The sequence below is a fragment of the Citrus sinensis genome, chromosome 3, assembly GCF_022201045.2.
Source record: "Citrus sinensis cultivar Valencia sweet orange chromosome 3, DVS_A1.0, whole genome shotgun sequence".
NCBI lineage: Eukaryota > Viridiplantae > Streptophyta > Magnoliopsida > Sapindales > Rutaceae > Citrus > Citrus sinensis.
In genome coordinates, this window is record NC_068558.1 from 45,968,901 (window position 1) to 45,986,395 (window position 17,495).

A 17,495-nucleotide genomic window follows, 5' to 3' on the forward strand; every position below is an offset into this window, starting at 1 on the left:
AATATGGATTTTTCAGTTTTAATAAAGAATTAAAGATAAATCTTGATGAACGGTCGTGATCGAACATAAGAGGAAAAATCATGCCGTGGTTTTGATTTATCATGATTAAGTTAAAAAAATTAAAAAACTCCACGACATGTCGTGTTAAAAATGATATTTCAAATGATATGTAATACACTTTCACCATGGTAAACATCGTATGCCATGTCAAATTTTCTACCCATTAAATTTTTTTAATTAAAAATTACAATTTATTTTTTAAAATCACACTACATTCAAATTGTATTTAAAAAAATATAGCAAAACATTTTAATTTGTATATAGATGTCACTCTTTTGAAAAATAGGAAACATTGATAGAATTTCATATAATTCATGCAAATTTCTCATTTATTAACAATGTTATGCTTGTTCATTTTAGACATCTAATTTGTATCTAAAGTGATGTATCACATAAATTATTTATTATCATGATAAATAATTTTATTATTTATTATTAACATATTGTTTTTACAATCTAATAATAAATCACTTATAAGATATCACATCATTTAGAATATAATCTACATAATTATAGAGTGTATTTGAGATTAAGGTTGGGCAGCTGTAATTTAAAAAGTACAACACCAAAATATTTGGTAAACACTAACTGCTGTAACTTATAGTCTATATTAATATAATTTTTTACTTATATAATAAAAAAATTATTATATTTTTAATAATTTTATCAAAATTATTATTTAAAATTTATATTTACTACATATTATTAACTTTTATTTAATAGTTACAATTTTTTTTTCACAACCATTGTAATTTAAAAACTACAATACCTAAATCCCAAACGAAATTGTACTATTATTATACTGCAGATCCCAACAGTGTAGTAGTCAAGTTTTCATCATTCGCATGCTATACAAACTTCATCCCCCGATTCATGCATACGAGATACGAGCATATCCCAAGACACCAAAAGCGAGAACCACAAATCAAGTGTAAAGAACACTCGTTTTATTCGATGGATCACGCTTACGATCAACTGAGGATCATAGTTTTATTAGACTACCCATCTAGCAATACAATATTCCTCCATCAAATATAATTCATATCTGTTCGCATCGACTGCAATAATCAAAGACAGATGGCAAAAGATAGGGAAGAAAAACAATTAAAACAGAAACCATTTAAGGTCCCGTACTAAGAGACTTTGGCAGGAAGGACCCCAGTACATAAGCCTAATCATATTCATAAGAGTTTCATATACAGATACATCCTATAACTGCGGGAACATTCCCAACAGTCTGCACATCATAACCACACAGGAAAAATGAAATCTGATGTGCAGCAGCACTAAATGGCACTGTCCCAAGGTTAAATGGTTTATCTCAAACTGCAATAGTTAAGTTCTATTCCTTGAAAACTTCAAATAGTTTCCAACTTCCAAAGTTGTGCAGTATTATCACTTCAAAGATGCAATCAATCACCAGACTACTTAAAGCAGTCCCAAGGTGTCAGTAGGCAGATCATTCATCCAGACATACACGACATTGTGTCCAAAGAATCTCATGCAACTGAAAGCATTACAGGCTCAAGAAAATGTTAACCCACCAACTGATTAGGAAAGGCTCATCACCAACTCTAATTTCCAATATTTACGGAGATACTGCATTTAGGTCCCTTGTTTTTGCCAATTTTGCTTGTATGAGTTTGTCCAAGATGGGAGGCTCCAAAGGAATTGGGTCAAGACAACGTTCGGCAGCAGCAACTATCACCTGCAGATCAACAGATTAAGTCCATGTGTCATAAAATTTTCCTCTTCTCACCTTCCTGGAGTGTCGGTATGAACTTCAGTAAATAAATAGCAATCGAAAAAGAGGTGATGCCAAAGGACAAGTTGCAGGAAATAAATTTTGTTAAATGGAGTGACAAATTTTTCCTATCACCTCATCAAGCAAAAAGTCAATGGCAGCTTCATCTTCAACGGTTTCCTTTAAGGGAGTTCTAAGGTACTGGACATCCAACTGAATTTGCTGAAATCCACTTCGGTTATAAGTCTGGAGTCGGACAAATTCTTGGAAACTTTTAAGGCTAAGTTTTACTATAGTTGTTATAACTGACTCCTGCAATTTATAAACAAATGTAGTTTATCCAGCATCAATAAAGATACTTTTTTCACCATCATTTTGAATATTAGCAGTCTCATACCTGTGTATATTCAACTTTGGTAAAAATTTCGACCTTTTGCTTGAACAATTTAGCTAGATGAGTTTCCAAAAGCTGGCTCCTGGCCTTTTGGGTGGTTGACCGACTCAATTTATCCTCTCGTAATGGATTACTGCGAGAGGAGGTGGTGCTGCCATTACTATCAGTCCGACGATGCCTACGCTGGAGCCCCTGTGGTAGAATTTGCTTTACCTCATCTGCTATTGCTCTCAACTGAAGCATGAAAATACCGGAGGAGTATAAGTTTCTCTTTTTTTATTTCAATCACTGAATAAATACTTACATGTACATGTTTTTCATTCAATGAATAAATACTTACATGCACTTGTTTAGAACTTCTAAGGCATATAGAACTCTAATATTTGAATTAGTTAAGACTGGCATCCAAACAGATACTCTCAATTTTCAATTTTTTTTTTTTGATGAGTCAATTTTCAATTTTGAATCAACAGACAAGAACCCAAAATTTCAGTGGAAATGAGGATGATGCACCCACCTCTTGAAGAAATAAATCAACAAACATGTGGACTTCTCTTGGCTCCTTGTGCTGAAGAAAATTTGAAAGTATTAGGAAAGTTGAATGCCATACTATCTCTCACCAGATGCTCTCTAAATGCTCAGAATATAGTTATATGCACTGACCTTGACCCAATTAGGCGTTGTCAATCTTTTCCTCAGGAGAATTGATATCTTCTGATTTCTCATGTTTATGTACTGAAAAAATTATGTATCCATAATCAGATGTTTGACAAAGTTCTCAAGTTATAAAAAAAAAAAAATTCAAATGAAACTTAGAACGTGACAGACAGCATATGATATTAAACTCATACATGATGCAGAAGTTTTTCACCAGAAGACCGAAAAATCCGACAAATTTCCCCTGGGACAAAGGCAGGCCCATTTTCATAGCCTCTAACACCACCACCAGAGAAGGAAGCAGCTATCTCCTGACAAATAAAACATGAAAACAAGTTATTGAGAAGACAGAAAGATTAACTATGTTATTCTATCCTTTCAGAAAAGAAATAGCACAAAACCAAAAGGTGGTTCCTTGCCTCGGTAATTCGTGGGATGGCAGTTTGCTCAATGAAGACAGATAGTTGGGCCAGTACCAAAACAAGCCCAACAAGAACTTTGTCACCCTGCGTTCCCTCCAAACCTTGAACTGGACTAGATGAGTTATTTCTTCCCGAAAGCAATAGGAATCGGTTGTCAAGTGCCCTGAAGAACTCTTGAAATCCTTCTTGAACCCAATCAATAATCAAGTCTTTTAGTTTAACTAGTACCCCAATCTTGTCATCAAGAAGTTGGCGGAATTCCTGGAATATGGAATGAGAAATGGAAGATGTAAACTGGCCATTTTGAAACTGCAATAGATGAGCACTGACAAGTTCATCCAACATATGACAAACAAAAAGCACAGATAGAGGAGGAAGAATAAAAGAGCCAAAGGATTGTTTCTCAGGAATGCAGTATGTATAGACATGCAAGTCCATGATTTTTGCATGCATAAAAAAGCACAGTTCTCATGGCATTTTAAATATTACCAACAAGACATCCATGCTGCCTTGAAGTACAGCTTTTTTGCTGGCCTCCAGGGCAACCTGCAAGGGGCATTCTTCCATTCCCTCCTTTTGTCCAACATAAACTTTTGTAAGGGCATCTGCCAGTTTCAACAGAATTTAACTCAGAATACTACACTTTCAATCAGATTAACTTTAAGTTGTTGGATAAAACTATCCATTCAAATTTGTAAGAGCATGTCATCGAGCGATTTTTCATTCAAAGCTAATATCATTTCCCATCACGGATAGTACCAGAAGTGAAAGCATTAAAGTGAACTTGTTTTCTGGTGATCTGACAGGACACAATCTTCCAGGTTTGGCAGAAGAAGCACGGACTAGATCACTAAAAGGTATGGGGCAATAAAGGAAATCTAAACTCTTCAAAGTACAAGTTCGTATCTCTTTCCAAAGGGATTAATAAATAAATAATAAGGTACTAAAAACATAAATAAAATTTTCTATTCATAGTTATTTTGAATCTTTCCCAATAGTTAAAACTAAGATGGCAGAGTAACCTGATATATCATGTAGAAGAAGAGAAAATTGGCTGGCAACATAATGTTTGACAGTAATCTGGGCAGCCTGAAACCACACAGGATTAATCAGTATAACAAACTTCATCCTCATCAAGAAAACAATTTAATAATAACAATCCGAAGGAAAACCTCCAGGGAAAACTCTGAGAGAACAGCTTCATGTAACACTTCATCCATCAGCAAAACATCTTTCCAAATCATTCCTGCATATTTAGTGAAGCATTTCAAACAACCAAATTCAAGAAGGAAAAAAGGAAGTTTAAATTTAACAAGACTAAATATAAACTACGGTAAAACTTGATTTTACAAGGTCATGAAGAAATTAACAGCATTCCACGAATGATATACAGAATAAGTGATGTCAAGTACAAGCACCTTTTCAGGAAGGCCTTGTAGCCAACTTGAATAATAAGAAAAATTCAGGTACCTTTTGGAAAAAGTAAAATTCAGACAGCAAATTCAAGAAGAATAGACGTGGTGCAGGACAAAATAAAATTACTTACGAAGAACACCCAATAAATCAGCTGAGCTTATTCGTTTCTTTCCATACTGCTCAGCAGTTTCAAAGTTCCTAAAAGAATAAACAATAAACTACATTTAACAGCCGTCATGATCCTTAAGTTTAATAAAAAAAAATAAAAAAATCGGCATTGCCTCACTTGGTAACCAAATCTTGCACAAGTCTAATTAGCTGCTTCTCTGCGTCGGGAAATATTACTCGATAAGCTTGAACAGCCTCCACAAATTCTCGAACAGAAGCCTGAGTTGAGAAAATCAAAAGACATATATCAAATTGGGAACCAACTCAATTGGCTCAGACAGCCTATACGTACCCAAAATCTGAATCATAAAGGTGCTATTTAGTTTGAGTTACCTCATGAATTGTAGAAGGAACTAACTCGGTAGTTTTTTCTTGTTTAGAAGGATCATTTGACTTCAATAAACAATTGCTTAAATCTTCGTCCTTAAGCTGAAGGTCCCCAAGAGATTGTTCCAACTTTTCAAGCAGTTTTGCCTTCAAGCTGTCCACCTATCAAAACATGAATGAGCGGTTATGTGAAATATGCAGCAGATAAGGACATTTCAAATGAAATAATGAAAATCTGAAAGTTGGACGTGTTTGAATAAATAAATTCAATGGCAACAGCATTTGTTTGTCATAAATGCTGCAAAAGTACAGACTCCGGGACATCAAAGATTCCCAAACATAGTGTTTCAATTCAAAGGACGAAGCAGGAAGAGAATGTTTTCTTCCTGATGAAACAAATTCTCTTGTATGTTATCACATACCACAATAGTTAATTACTTTTCCCCATTTAGAAGTATAGACTATTAAATTAACGGAAAAATAAACCCAAATCGAAGTACGAACCGGAAAATCCAACTGCTTAAGAAGAACTGCAGCCTCAGCTCTTGCATGTGTAGATTCTGAATCTGAGAACAGCTTCCCCTGAAAAGTAAAAGTTCACAAGACACAAGTTTTCATCCCAACTAAAACAGGATAAAAGGTCTTTTCAGTTCTTCAGATTAAACTGCATTTTTACTTCCTGCGTTATATGAATAATATGCATGCTTCAGGTAAGCAAAGATTTTCCTACAATGACTCCTGGTTTTGCAAACTAAAAAGTAACACATCTAAGGCCATAAATCAATACATGCCTGTCTGCAGTTATGTGCAGGTACTATGGATAACTCACAATGGGCGCAAGGTGTTATCCACATATTTTCAAGAAAGCTCCATTAACATAACAAATAGCTTGCTAAGACATTTTCAAATATGTTGGACAAAATTAGCTTACATAGTATAGTTACTTAATGAGCCGGTACTCTTCTTAGTAAAGTGATCAAAGTCCCCTGGCTTACTGCCAACCCCATTTACTAGGCATTCAGGCTTACTTTGAGAAAAGATGTAATGGCAACCATAAATTCTGACACATTTCATCCCTAAGATTCAATCCAAAATATAAGAATGTTGCAAGTGAAAGTTAGGAAGATCTATCCACCGATCCTATACTTTCAGCTTTGATTTGGTCTTAAGCAAAATCAGCCAGCTTAACTCAGTACACTTAACAAAGAAGAAAATACCTGCAAGTTCTTTATTACAATGGCAATTGCTTCTTCAGATGCTCGCTTACAATCCTGGAATGAAGAATCCCCATATGCCTAGCGAGAAGAATATAACAGAAGGTCAAAGCTTCAGAAACAGATGTCAAAGCTTCAGAAACAGATGAACATAGAAATATAAAAATCATGCCCGGAAACAAAAAGCAAAGCAAAAAATTGGCAAAGAGATAGACTGAACAATGGAATAAAACAGTCAGAATTGACCTTAAAAATTGGCAATGCTCCAGTGTAGAACCTGACTGCATCAGCATAGGCTTCTGATTCGGTACATTTTCCAAGTCTAGCAGGTAAATCATAAATGAACTGCTCTTTATCACAGAAGAATATATCTGTTAAATGCCTTAAATCGTAGATTGCCAAACCAAGACATACATAAAGCATAAAATTGGTAACTCAAACTGCTGATTATGAATTTAAAAGAAAATTTTATTACATGTCCAGCTGCTACTATTAACCGCAAATCTTTTAAACTGCTCTCAGCACAAGCTTGAGCAGCCTGACTAACTTTGTGGATCGTTAAGGAAGCCAGCTATATCAGGCTATTCTACTGACTTAGTACCACTGCTGCAACATGCAAGTTTATAATTTATATTTGTCCTTGTTGATCAACCTCATAACCAAGTTAAGAGGATTGAAAAAGCCCAAAAGTGATGGATTCAAATCCTATTTCTCTCACAGACATGCACATACGTACAAGCACACATTTGCAGACACTGAGACAAAGCCAATAGAATGTTTGATAGTTATTTAATACCTGAACTTTCCGCAGAAGGTTGCGCTTGCAATGTAATTTCTCTATATGTTCTCTCTTTTCAGAAAGAGAAGTGTTGACCCCGTCACTTCTAGATTGCACTGACTTTATCTGTAAGATTGGTGAAGAGAATGCATACCTTATCATCCTTTTTATTTTCTTCATTTTATCTTTTTAGTTTATCAATAAACCATGATTCAAAGAACAGATTTAACGTGGTAGTATAAGATCTTTTGCATACCTTCTCAAGGAGTTGTTCCATATTCGCTTCCATGCCCACAATATTACTATTCATCCTGTTACAAGGGCATACATTAATATTTCGTAAAAGAGGGTAGACAACAGAACCACAACATTAAACAGCATGTTACTGGTATCTGCTGTCTAAAAGCCTGGCTCAATAAAAAATATAAAGCTGATGAACTGTAAAAATACCGAATTATCACCCATGTATACTGTAACTTGAGCCATCACATACTCAAAGATCAAAGAACCGAGAAAACTACCTTTTGATTGTGTCAGTGGCGCTGATAAACTTGCTGTAATTTTCATAGACTAACATCTGCAAGTCAGTATCAAGATTTTTTATCTCAGCAGCCATTTCAACATGCCTCTGCAGAAGCCCTTCCAAACTCGACTTTTGTACCTATTCCATTTCAAGACACATATCAAGGATCAAAACTTTCTGATATTCAACTTTTTTCCAACAAGAGAACAGTTAGACTGAACTTAATATTACCACCACATTCGTATTTCAGAATAAACTTGTCTACTCAAATCCATCTAGTTGGATGAATCTGAACATTTATACATGTTATTCCTAAAATATCCACATATATTTCCAAATTTTAGACCAAATCATTTCCCTCTCACAACCCTCAATCACATGATTATCTCCTCTTTTAACCTAATGAAGGCATAATTCGCTTGATCACAAGCTCATCTCTGCTTCTACCACACGCAAGCATTCTTTTAAGAAGAATAAGATAAACTAGCATATAAACCAACCATTTTCCAACATAGATTTCCCAGTCAGTGCACCAGTTAGTCACTCCCTAAAACCTTTTTAATAATAAAAAAAACACTGCATACAGTTATCATTGAAATCAGATTCAGTATGACTAATCAATTTTCATCTCAAAGTTCAGCCTACTGACACATTCAAAATTCACGACTTATGTTTAGCATCAATGCCCCGGCTATATTAACCAGTAATAAACCATAGATCCTTTCGGTTGAAATTTAAACCTCACAACAAACACGCAATTAATATATGTATCGTCATTATCGGATCCGTGTAGATAGTACAGAGTGCAAAATCAGAAGGCCGTGGCGTACCAGGAGATTCATGTATTGATCAGCATCGAATGAATTGGTGTCGATTGCATCTAACGGTACGTATTTCCCAGAAGATTCATTGGGCATGGAAGGATCGGGAGCGTAGAAGCTCGACAGCAGATCTCTCATTCTCTTTGCTTTGTCATCCAACGGAACGTCGTCCACGGCCATTTTCTCCACAGAGTTTCCACTATATTATCACTAACTAAACTACTTACTCTAAAAATCAAATTTCTATGGGATCGAACAAAACCAAAATCAATTGGCTGAATTCACTTGGTAGAAGAAGTTGAAAAGCGAAAACCAGACGCAGAACTGATTGGAAGGAAACAATAAAAAATAAAAAATGAAGACAACGAAGATCAATACGACGTCGCTAGCCGGTTACCAAAGTTGAAACGACGACGTTATAGCTTAGCTTATTGTTTATTTAATTTTCATCATTCCTTGTTGTAAATATTGATTTAAGTCAATCCCTATCTTATATGTAATGTAAAATTCATCCTCTCAAATAAACAGTATGTAAAAGTGTATAAGATAAGAGATCCTTGATTTAATGATTTTGTCCGACATATTTGGACTTAATTACTGATACCGAGTAAAAATTTGATTGCTATAGACGTGTTTAATAAAAAAATATATAATTATGAAATAAAAATAAATAACATACGATAAATATAATTTTTAAATAAAAATAATTAACATATATTAATTTTTTTATTATATAAGTAATAGATCAATTCAATTTAATTTTTTAATTATAATAAGTAGTATCAATTAAATATTTTAATAATATAATTTACTAAACAAGCCTAAGATTAACATAATTATATAACCTTATAAGCAGTATAAAATGCTTGACATACACAATTCAATAATTCAAGCATTATACATCATGACATTAACGTTGGCTATATTAACATCCTATTATTGCATGATGATAAAATTGACAAGCTTATTCGAATTCCAACCCATTAGTCGAATTCATTCAACAAACAAAGTCCAGTCACAAACTTAGTGTAGGTGACAAATCTTCCCACCTGACAGCTGCTGTGACAACAAAGCATCATGAAATGTTGACGCGTCGACATAATTAATATCTTCTGTGAAATGAGGATGGTGTTGTAAACCAAATTATGGGTGCAAACGCCAAATACTGTCAATAAACAAAAGCTAAAGAGACGTGGCCCAGATGTAAATTCTTAGTCACTTAGGCCGGGTTTAAAAAGCCCATGACCAGGTCGCATTTTTTATCTATAAAAAAAAAATTATATTTTTAATATTATTTTATTTTTTTGTGATTTTATAATTTTTAAATTTATTTCAATGAAATTAGAAATAAAAAATAAACTTTAAATGTTTAAAACTTTACATATATGTAATAGATGGCTAAATAAATATAATTATTTAAAATAATATATATTTTATAATTTTTTTTAATAAAATTCGAATTTCAAGCCAAATCCGAGACTTATCGAGTGATGTCTATGACTGATCTGACTTCATCCCTGGGTCTGGTATGGGTCAAAATTAGGCAAGTATTTGTGACACCCCTAAAAGAGAGTCAATTGAAAATAAATAAGCTAATTATAAGGTAAGTTGTGCAGAGTTTCTATTAATGGATTTGTCTTTACGTTTCAATCCTTCATGTATTATAAAAAATAAGATTTAAATTATAAAATGGAAGGTCATCTATTTATAATAAACTAATGCCTCTCAGTTTATGTCTAAGAGGCATTATATTATTTGTTACTACAATTCAATCGGAGAGTTATATGTGTAACATGCCATTAATTTAGTTGTGTGCAACATACAGTCAATTTCGTTAAGTGCAATTTGCAGCACACCCTTTGAATTGATGGGTGTGTTTCACACATGCCGGATAGACAATCCATAATAGATGAACATTAAATCAAGACGATCAAGCCTCTGTGCAAAGCAGATTGTGTTAGAAGTCAAGCAGAACTACGAGGCAAATATCATTAGAGCAAAGAATCGTTCATTGCTCGTCAACAATACAAGCTTCCAAGCTTCGAGAGCAACTTCATCAAGTATCTTCGAACAACACTCTCAGCTTTATTCAATCTCTAATGGAGCCTTTTTGTAATTTCATTTTAATGGAAAAATAATTTGATAGTTATACTATATATATGATATAATATATATGCATTTGCAGCCAATCGGATTATTTTTCTTCTTAGAGTGATACTCGTGTCTAATTTATTTATATCCCCCTGCATCTTAATTTGTTGGATATATGTATGTATGTACATAATTTTTTTTTCATCAACATGTACCATTTTTTATAATGTTTTACAACACATTTGATTAAAACTGACAATGTTTTAACTCATTATTTATAATTTCTGCTTATTATCAAAATCGTTATAATCCTTTCTAACACAACAAATTAAAAGCAAAATTTTGTAGCATGCTCGTATAACTCTATAGTTTAATAGTGTTATAATATATAGTTATTTGCTAAGCACAACATCGTATGTTCGAAACATGTCAAAAGAAGAAATAAATCAATGAATAAAGCGAAACTCCTTCTTTGATTTCCTATAGAATAGATGATCATTTGCGTAAGTTTCGGTGGGCTAGTCCGCAAGATAGTTTCATTAAACCGTGTAAATCCCGCCATCAAAAAAAGGAAGAGTGTGAATCCCACACATTGCTTGGCGATACTGATGAGCCCACAACACTTGCCCAGCAGGCCAGCAGGATAATTAGACTATATTATAATCGCCTGCCACTAATATAATTTGATCGATAACTTTGTTAGTCGTTGGTACTTGCCCAATTAACGAAAAGCCGTGCTGCCCGCGCATCACCTAATTATTTTATATATATAGAGAGAGAGGGAAGATTGCAATTTCCTAACTAATAATTATTTTATTCACCTTACATACATTTCTCACATGCACAAAAACAAGAATGCTATATAAATTTATTATGTTTTTTAATATCATTTAAAATATAAAAATCTTTTAGTTCTCTTAAAATAATAAATGGGTTCCTTAAGAAATTCAGATCATCTAATTTTTTTACAGACGCTAATTAGTAATTTATGAAAATAAAAATAATAAACGAATACACCTAAATTGTATATGACTTAATGTATGTTGTCATAAATTTCTTAAATGACCAAAAAAAGAAAAATCTGTTTCCTTGGTTGGCAGGATTTATATGCCGGACGGATAACCTGTTTTCATTTTTCCATATTAATCAGTTCCGTAATTAAGTTTCCTTTGTAACGCCTCTAGAAGCCGAGTACAGGAAATCAGGAATCGCCATGGAATATTCTAAAAAAAGGGAAAGTGCTCTTGAAGGTGCCTCAAAAACTTTAGCGCACAGCTGGCGTCACTCAACACGCCAGCCATTCCACCGGCACCAACCCCCTGTGAAAATAGCATTAAAAAAACATTAAAATGCCACAATTTTTTAATTTTCTTCGACCAATAGTAACCCATCTACTCCGCTATAAAAGCCCCACTACATGGCTTCATTAACCTTCTTTCGCCTCGCTCAAGGATTAGCTCGCTTTGACAATAGATCGTCTTTTGCGTTTCGTCTTTGTTTCGTTCTTGCTAAGCAACAGCTAAGTTATCTTTTTCTCTCTTTCTTTTCCTTTTATCCTCGCTCCTAAATAGTCCTTGAATCTTTAGATCTGATCCAAATCCAGGTTTTTTTCTTTGGTTTTTTACTTTCAATCGCTGCCTTCTGTTGGATCTGGACTTATGCGAAGTTAGGGTTCTGAAAACAACACCAATGATTCTAGATTTTCTATGAGTTATTCCGTCCTTATGAAGAGAATTAGAATTCTTCACTCTTTCTCGGTTGTATTTCTCTACTGGTTCTACGTGTTTTCATGAATTAGAAATCTCAATTCTCTCGTTTGATCACGCTTTCTAGTATCCAATTATTTTAATCCATTTTCTTGTTTGCAACCCTCGATTTCTTAATTGTAAGTAGTTAAATTTATTAAACTAGAAAAAAAAAAACAAAACAAATTTATGGCTTCAATTCAAAGACAAGGAAGTTCCGGCTCCGATAGCGACCCGCGATATGCGAACGTTGACGAGCGGAAAAGGAAGAGGATGATATCGAACCGTGAATCGGCCAGGAGGTCAAGGATGAAGAAACAGAAGCAGATGGAGGATTTGGTCAATGAAATCAACCATTTGGAAAGCGCCAATGCCATGCTTAAGCAAAACATTGATTCATCTGTCCAACGCTATGTTGAAATGGAGTCCGCCAACAACATTCTGAGGGTTCAAGCTATGGAGCTGACTGATCGTTTGCGCTCCTTGAACTCTGTCCTCCAGATATGGGCTGAGATCAGTGGCATTAACGTGGAGATTCCTGAGATTCCAGACCCTCTTATGAAACCTTGGCAGCTTCCCTGTCCAATGCAGCCACTCGTGGCTTCTGCCGATATGTTGCAGGATTAGGATGGGTTTTCCACCTTGTCGATGCTTGAAGGAAGTTGGTCTTTCTGGTTGTCTGTTCTAGGATTTGTTATGTTTTATTTTCGTTGAATTGTTAAGTTAGATGAACGCTGGTATGTGTGTTCTTTCCAAAGAGGAGTGCCATTTTGCGGACACCTGTTATCTGTTTATATTTATGGTTTACTTATTCTGTGTTGAATGGGATGTGCTTTTTAGATTGAACATTTTGCTATCAAGTATTTTTGTTTGCAGTGTGCTTGATATGAGGAGTGAATTGAATGTTTGTTAGGGCCTGGATAAATAGTTCATCTGCTACATATCTTGTATTTCAATACCTAGGACTAGGAGTAGGGGACGTTCACAGCTATTTATCCATTAGCATACTGTATCAAGCACTGCTTGGTTCTCACTTCCTTTTCCCTATTGTAACTTGCTCTAGAATGGAGATGATTAGATTGCTTTGGTTATTTCGCTTGACTGATGAATGTCAGTTTCCATGAAGTACTAATTATGGTTTGATTATTAGAACACTAAGCAGCTATGCCTTTTACACTGAGTTTTTGAACGATTCAAGCAGTTCTGCATTGCTTTCCACTTTTGATCTGCTGTTGAATTTGATTATGAAATATTAAATGTTCAGAGTTGTTGCCGTTGAATGTTTTTGCATCCCTAGCTTGTTATCATTCACAGCACAGATAATTAATAATCTCCTTTGCCTGAGACTCTTAAATTATTTCATCTTTTCTTCATCCAGTTGCTGAATGAACAAAGTGAGGCATGCAAACCGATAATGGCTCATTACTTCTTTTAATGCGTGAAATCTATTAAAATCATTTCTTCGCATTATATACTAAGCTTGATCTACAAATATATTATGGGCTCGACCATATGACCCCTCTTCTGCTGAATTAGTGTTTGTAAAAGGAGATTTACTTGGCTTGTATTAACATGATTTTTCCTGAATGGTTGGTTTGGGCTCAAAATTCACTACTGCCCGATTTTCACCTGGTAAATTTATTATGAATGAGCCTTTTTTTCCCCCTTCCACTTGTTAGTTGCGTTGTTGATGGATATAACAATGAAGATGCTGATTGCGTTGGTGATGGTTATAAAATGAAGATGCTGAAGAGATATTATTATGTATTTGGATGTTCCAGTGAGATGAAACGTTGAACAGACACAAGAAAACACGTTCCTAGCCTCCTAGGCTGACATAATATAATTTTTAAACAATTTTGCAGAGCGGCTTGGTGGGTCATAGAATTTTTCGATGCCAGCGTATAACCATGTGGAATTTAATACTACCGGGTGATACCGTTTTCAATTTTGTCTGCAAGATGCGTGACTGGCAGTCCAACTGATGACAGCAGTCAGCCGTAGCCGGTAAACGGGCTGTTTTAGATAAAGAGCAATCTGTTTGTGAAAATTTCAAAGCCTGCGCCTTCAAAACAAGCTGTAGACGGGTTAATTAGTTTTCCACAACCACTAAATTAATTATTTGAGTAGCGATTAATTACAAATATAAAGAAATTATTTTTCAGTTGTCGTAGTAACGTAAGAGCACCCGGTTTTTTCGGCTTTTTAAATCTGGTTAATTGAGGACTGATAAAATGACAAATCTTTTCCAGTTTACAAATATTTTATACAATTCTGAATGAGTGTGTTTGACGAGCTTTTCGATGGACGAGTTGGAACCGCCACTGTAAACAACCAACAGAAAGCCCAATGCTTGTTAAAGACTGACTGGCCCATACCGTTTAAATAGGTTGGACATTGGACATGCATGCAAGGATAGTCCACGGATAAGAATTAAGATACCAACATCTTTCGTTCACCAGCGAAGAAGATAAGATTTTTCTCATAAAGGGGGAGCATAAGATTAAAATTTATAAATGTTTCATCATCATATAAACAAGTTACTACAAACATAACATAAAAGATGCGATTGAAACATAACCGCTAAAAATCAGAGGAACTATTTATCATTCAAGTCTCCATATGGTATTGTAGTATATGAATATCAAGGTGACCAAAACATCACGATCCCATCACATAACAACATCCAAGGACTTAAAAAGGAGAAAAAAAAAACATAATTAAAAGAGCATAACGACGATGTTATCAATCTTCATAAGTGCGGCACTCATCGGTCTCTGGGTTGTCCTTACAGTAAGCCTCCAAAGGATCGGAATCCTTCTTCCTCTCTCTAGCATGGCTGGCCGCGGCACTCAGCTCCTCCACCTCGTCCCATGCAGCAGCACACTCGCCACTAGCAGGGTCCCCCTCGCACGCCTCCTCTGCACTCTTGATGCTTTGCTCCACCTTCTCTGAGATTCTATCGGGAGCAGCTCTCAGGGGTTGCATGTGCATGCGCCCTGTTCTAAACTGAGCGGGCCTTTTCCTTGATGGGTTGTTGAGCCACAGAGACCTGCTGGGTTGAACCTTTGACTTCGGGTCTGTGATTTTGGCAAAGACGCTGGGAGTTGAGAGATTGACACCGGCTATTGTTGCCATTCTCGCCTCTTGCTCTTCTTCTATTTTGTTGTTTTGGCTTTGGTAATACGGTCTATTCGGAAATGATACCGTGATGACAGCAGATTTATACAATTGAAGCCCATAACGCTTCGTGAACACATATTTCTTATCATATGACGGCCAATTGTAGACTGGCACGTAAGACTGGCTTGCAGATATTTTCAAAGAATATCAAACTTTCGTGTTGCTACTGTTTAACCATGCCTTTCGAGGGGGAAAAATAGTAAGAAATAAAAAGGGCGAAAAAAAGATTATTACATTTTTAGTTTTTGAAGATAAAACATGGCAAATTATAAAGCTAGATACCTACGCTATTTTTAATTATCGGGGTAAATAAAGAGCGTGGGAAATATCAAAAAAGGGCAAAGGCCAGACACTTGAAGGGGCTGTTTGATCAATTCAATTCTATAGCCCGTAGTAGAAATACATGACACTACCAGAGTAGTATTAGTGGGCGGTGGTTACAATTTCTCTCAACCAAAGAGCCTTTGGATATAAATAAATAAATCAATAAATGAAAAAAAAAAAAAATCTTTGATTTTTATAGAAGAAGTGAAAGGGAAGTTCTTCTGAAAAATGAAGTTACAGCTATTTGGCATTAGCCTGTTTCTCTCTCAACACATGCCTGGTGTTCTCGGTATCACCGCGCTACTTCAGTACTTCTACATTCATGGGCTAGTTGGGTGGCATAATTTATGTTTCGTAGTGATCATTTTACATGTTATTTGTTAATAGATTCAGAAAGATTTTCTCATCTGGAAAAAAAAAAAGATAGAGAAAGATTTTGACATTAAAATATATATATATATACAAAGTCAACTAACGCAACACATGATAGATTGAGTAATGTTTTCACATAAAAAATAAAGTTAATTAATACGTAATATGTTAAAAATGATTATTAACACATTATTTAAAATACAAATTTATATATCAACTATGTACATATAGCATTACTCATCACTTTCAAAGAATATATCCGCAGCAATCATGATTAAATATGATATTGTTTAAGATGGGAGAATTTAATTTTCGCAATCATACATGGTACACACATAATGAAGTTATAAATAAGTGTTATTACAATCCGTTGTAAATTTGTTAAAATTACTGTGGGATCAGAGCTGGATTTAATGCATGTTTGGCATGGTTTATTTGATAACAATAAGTACTTATTTAATTTTAAAACATCTTCTTAGAATTTTTATTTTTATTTGGTTATATTTTGAGCAAAGTTTTTGTGGATTAAATAAGTTATTTTGCCTATACTACCAAAAACTTAAAATTTCAGTTTTTAGAAAGAGAGGTTTAAGATTTTTTTTTAAAAACTAAATTATCTAATATACTCCATTTTTTACTTCCCAACGTTAAAACATTTCTTTTGCGAAGAAAGATTAGTTGCGCGCTGTCGAGCACATTATTATGCTCGACGAGTCTCAAAACACTTGATGATTGCCTGAACTATTATTAAACATCAACTGATGATCAAGTGATACATGGCCCTCAAACATATTATTATGTGCGACAATCTCTTCTTTTTATATCATAACTTTAAAAACTTGTTTATTAAAATAAATTTACAATTTTGAATAAGATCTTACATCAACCTCCAAAGAACTACAATATTTTTAGTAAAGTTATATTTGAACAGTTGTGCTAAATGGAGCCTTAGAATATAACAATTCTCTTAGTGGAGAAGAGAGTAATAAATTTTTTAGTTATTGTTCATTCTCTGTCAATTAATTTATGAGATAATAAAGATTTTAATATAAATTAAAAAAAGTATTAAAAGTCAAAGATTCTAATGTTAAATAATTAATTATTTTAGAAAAATGAAAAGGTAAAAAAATTAATTTTTTTCCTTGTACAGACTAAAAATGAATTAATTAATGTTTAGAAAATATGAGTTGGTATAAAAAAAATAAATCTTAATTGTAGAATAATTATTAATTTGAAAAATGCCTAAAAATAGAATT

At 34.2% G+C, this 17,495-nt stretch overlaps 3 protein-coding genes across 3 annotated transcripts; 1 reads left to right on the forward strand and 2 right to left on the reverse strand.

Moving 5' to 3' along the window:
- Nucleotides 1-985: 985 nt before the first annotated feature.
- On the reverse strand, nt 986-8,878 carry LOC102629541 (vacuolar protein sorting-associated protein 51 homolog). Its single transcript, XM_006492270.4, has 20 exons — nt 8,534-8,878; nt 7,702-7,841; nt 7,437-7,491; nt 7,199-7,306; nt 6,649-6,747; nt 6,406-6,483; nt 5,693-5,770; nt 5,195-5,350; nt 4,980-5,080; nt 4,824-4,891; nt 4,450-4,523; nt 4,300-4,366; nt 3,767-3,882; nt 3,275-3,538; nt 3,050-3,166; nt 2,862-2,933; nt 2,716-2,766; nt 2,202-2,432; nt 1,940-2,116; nt 986-1,768 (listed from the first exon to the last, which is right to left on the reverse strand). The coding sequence occupies exons 1-20, from the start codon at nt 8,702-8,704 to the stop codon at nt 1,649-1,651; spliced, it is 2,343 nt and encodes a 780-aa protein (XP_006492333.2). The 5' UTR covers nt 8,705-8,878; the 3' UTR covers nt 986-1,648.
- A 3,149-nt stretch (nt 8,879-12,027) lies between these two features.
- LOC102629820 (bZIP transcription factor 53) lies at nt 12,028-15,086 on the forward strand. Its single transcript, XM_006492271.4, has one exon. The coding sequence runs from the start codon at nt 12,550-12,552 to the stop codon at nt 12,985-12,987; it is 438 nt and encodes a 145-aa protein (XP_006492334.2). The 5' UTR covers nt 12,028-12,549; the 3' UTR covers nt 12,988-15,086.
- LOC102630113 (calvin cycle protein CP12-2, chloroplastic) lies at nt 14,938-15,576 on the reverse strand. Its single transcript, XM_006492272.4, has one exon. The coding sequence runs from the start codon at nt 15,496-15,498 to the stop codon at nt 15,106-15,108; it is 393 nt and encodes a 130-aa protein (XP_006492335.1). The 5' UTR covers nt 15,499-15,576; the 3' UTR covers nt 14,938-15,105.
- Nucleotides 15,577-17,495: the final 1,919 nt, after the last annotated feature.

Bases quoted from the DNA above. Each gene is read 5' to 3' on its own strand.
- LOC102629541 (XM_006492270.4), bottom strand. From the start codon at position 8,704: ATGGCCGTGGACGACGTTCCGTTGGATGACAAAGCAAAGAGAATGAGA. The intron at 6,748-7,198 runs GTATTAAATAAC...GATAAAGAGCAG, and splicing joins ACCTTCTGCGGAAAGTTCAG to TTCATTTATGATTTACCTGC. The intron at 1,769-1,939 runs GTGATAGGAAAA...GTTGATCTGCAG, and splicing joins TTGACTTTTTGCTTGATGAG to GTGATAGTTGCTGCTGCCGA.
- LOC102629820 (XM_006492271.4), top strand. From the start codon at position 12,550: ATGGCTTCAATTCAAAGACAAGGAAGTTCCGGCTCCGATAGCGACCCG.
- LOC102630113 (XM_006492272.4), bottom strand. From the start codon at position 15,498: ATGGCAACAATAGCCGGTGTCAATCTCTCAACTCCCAGCGTCTTTGCC.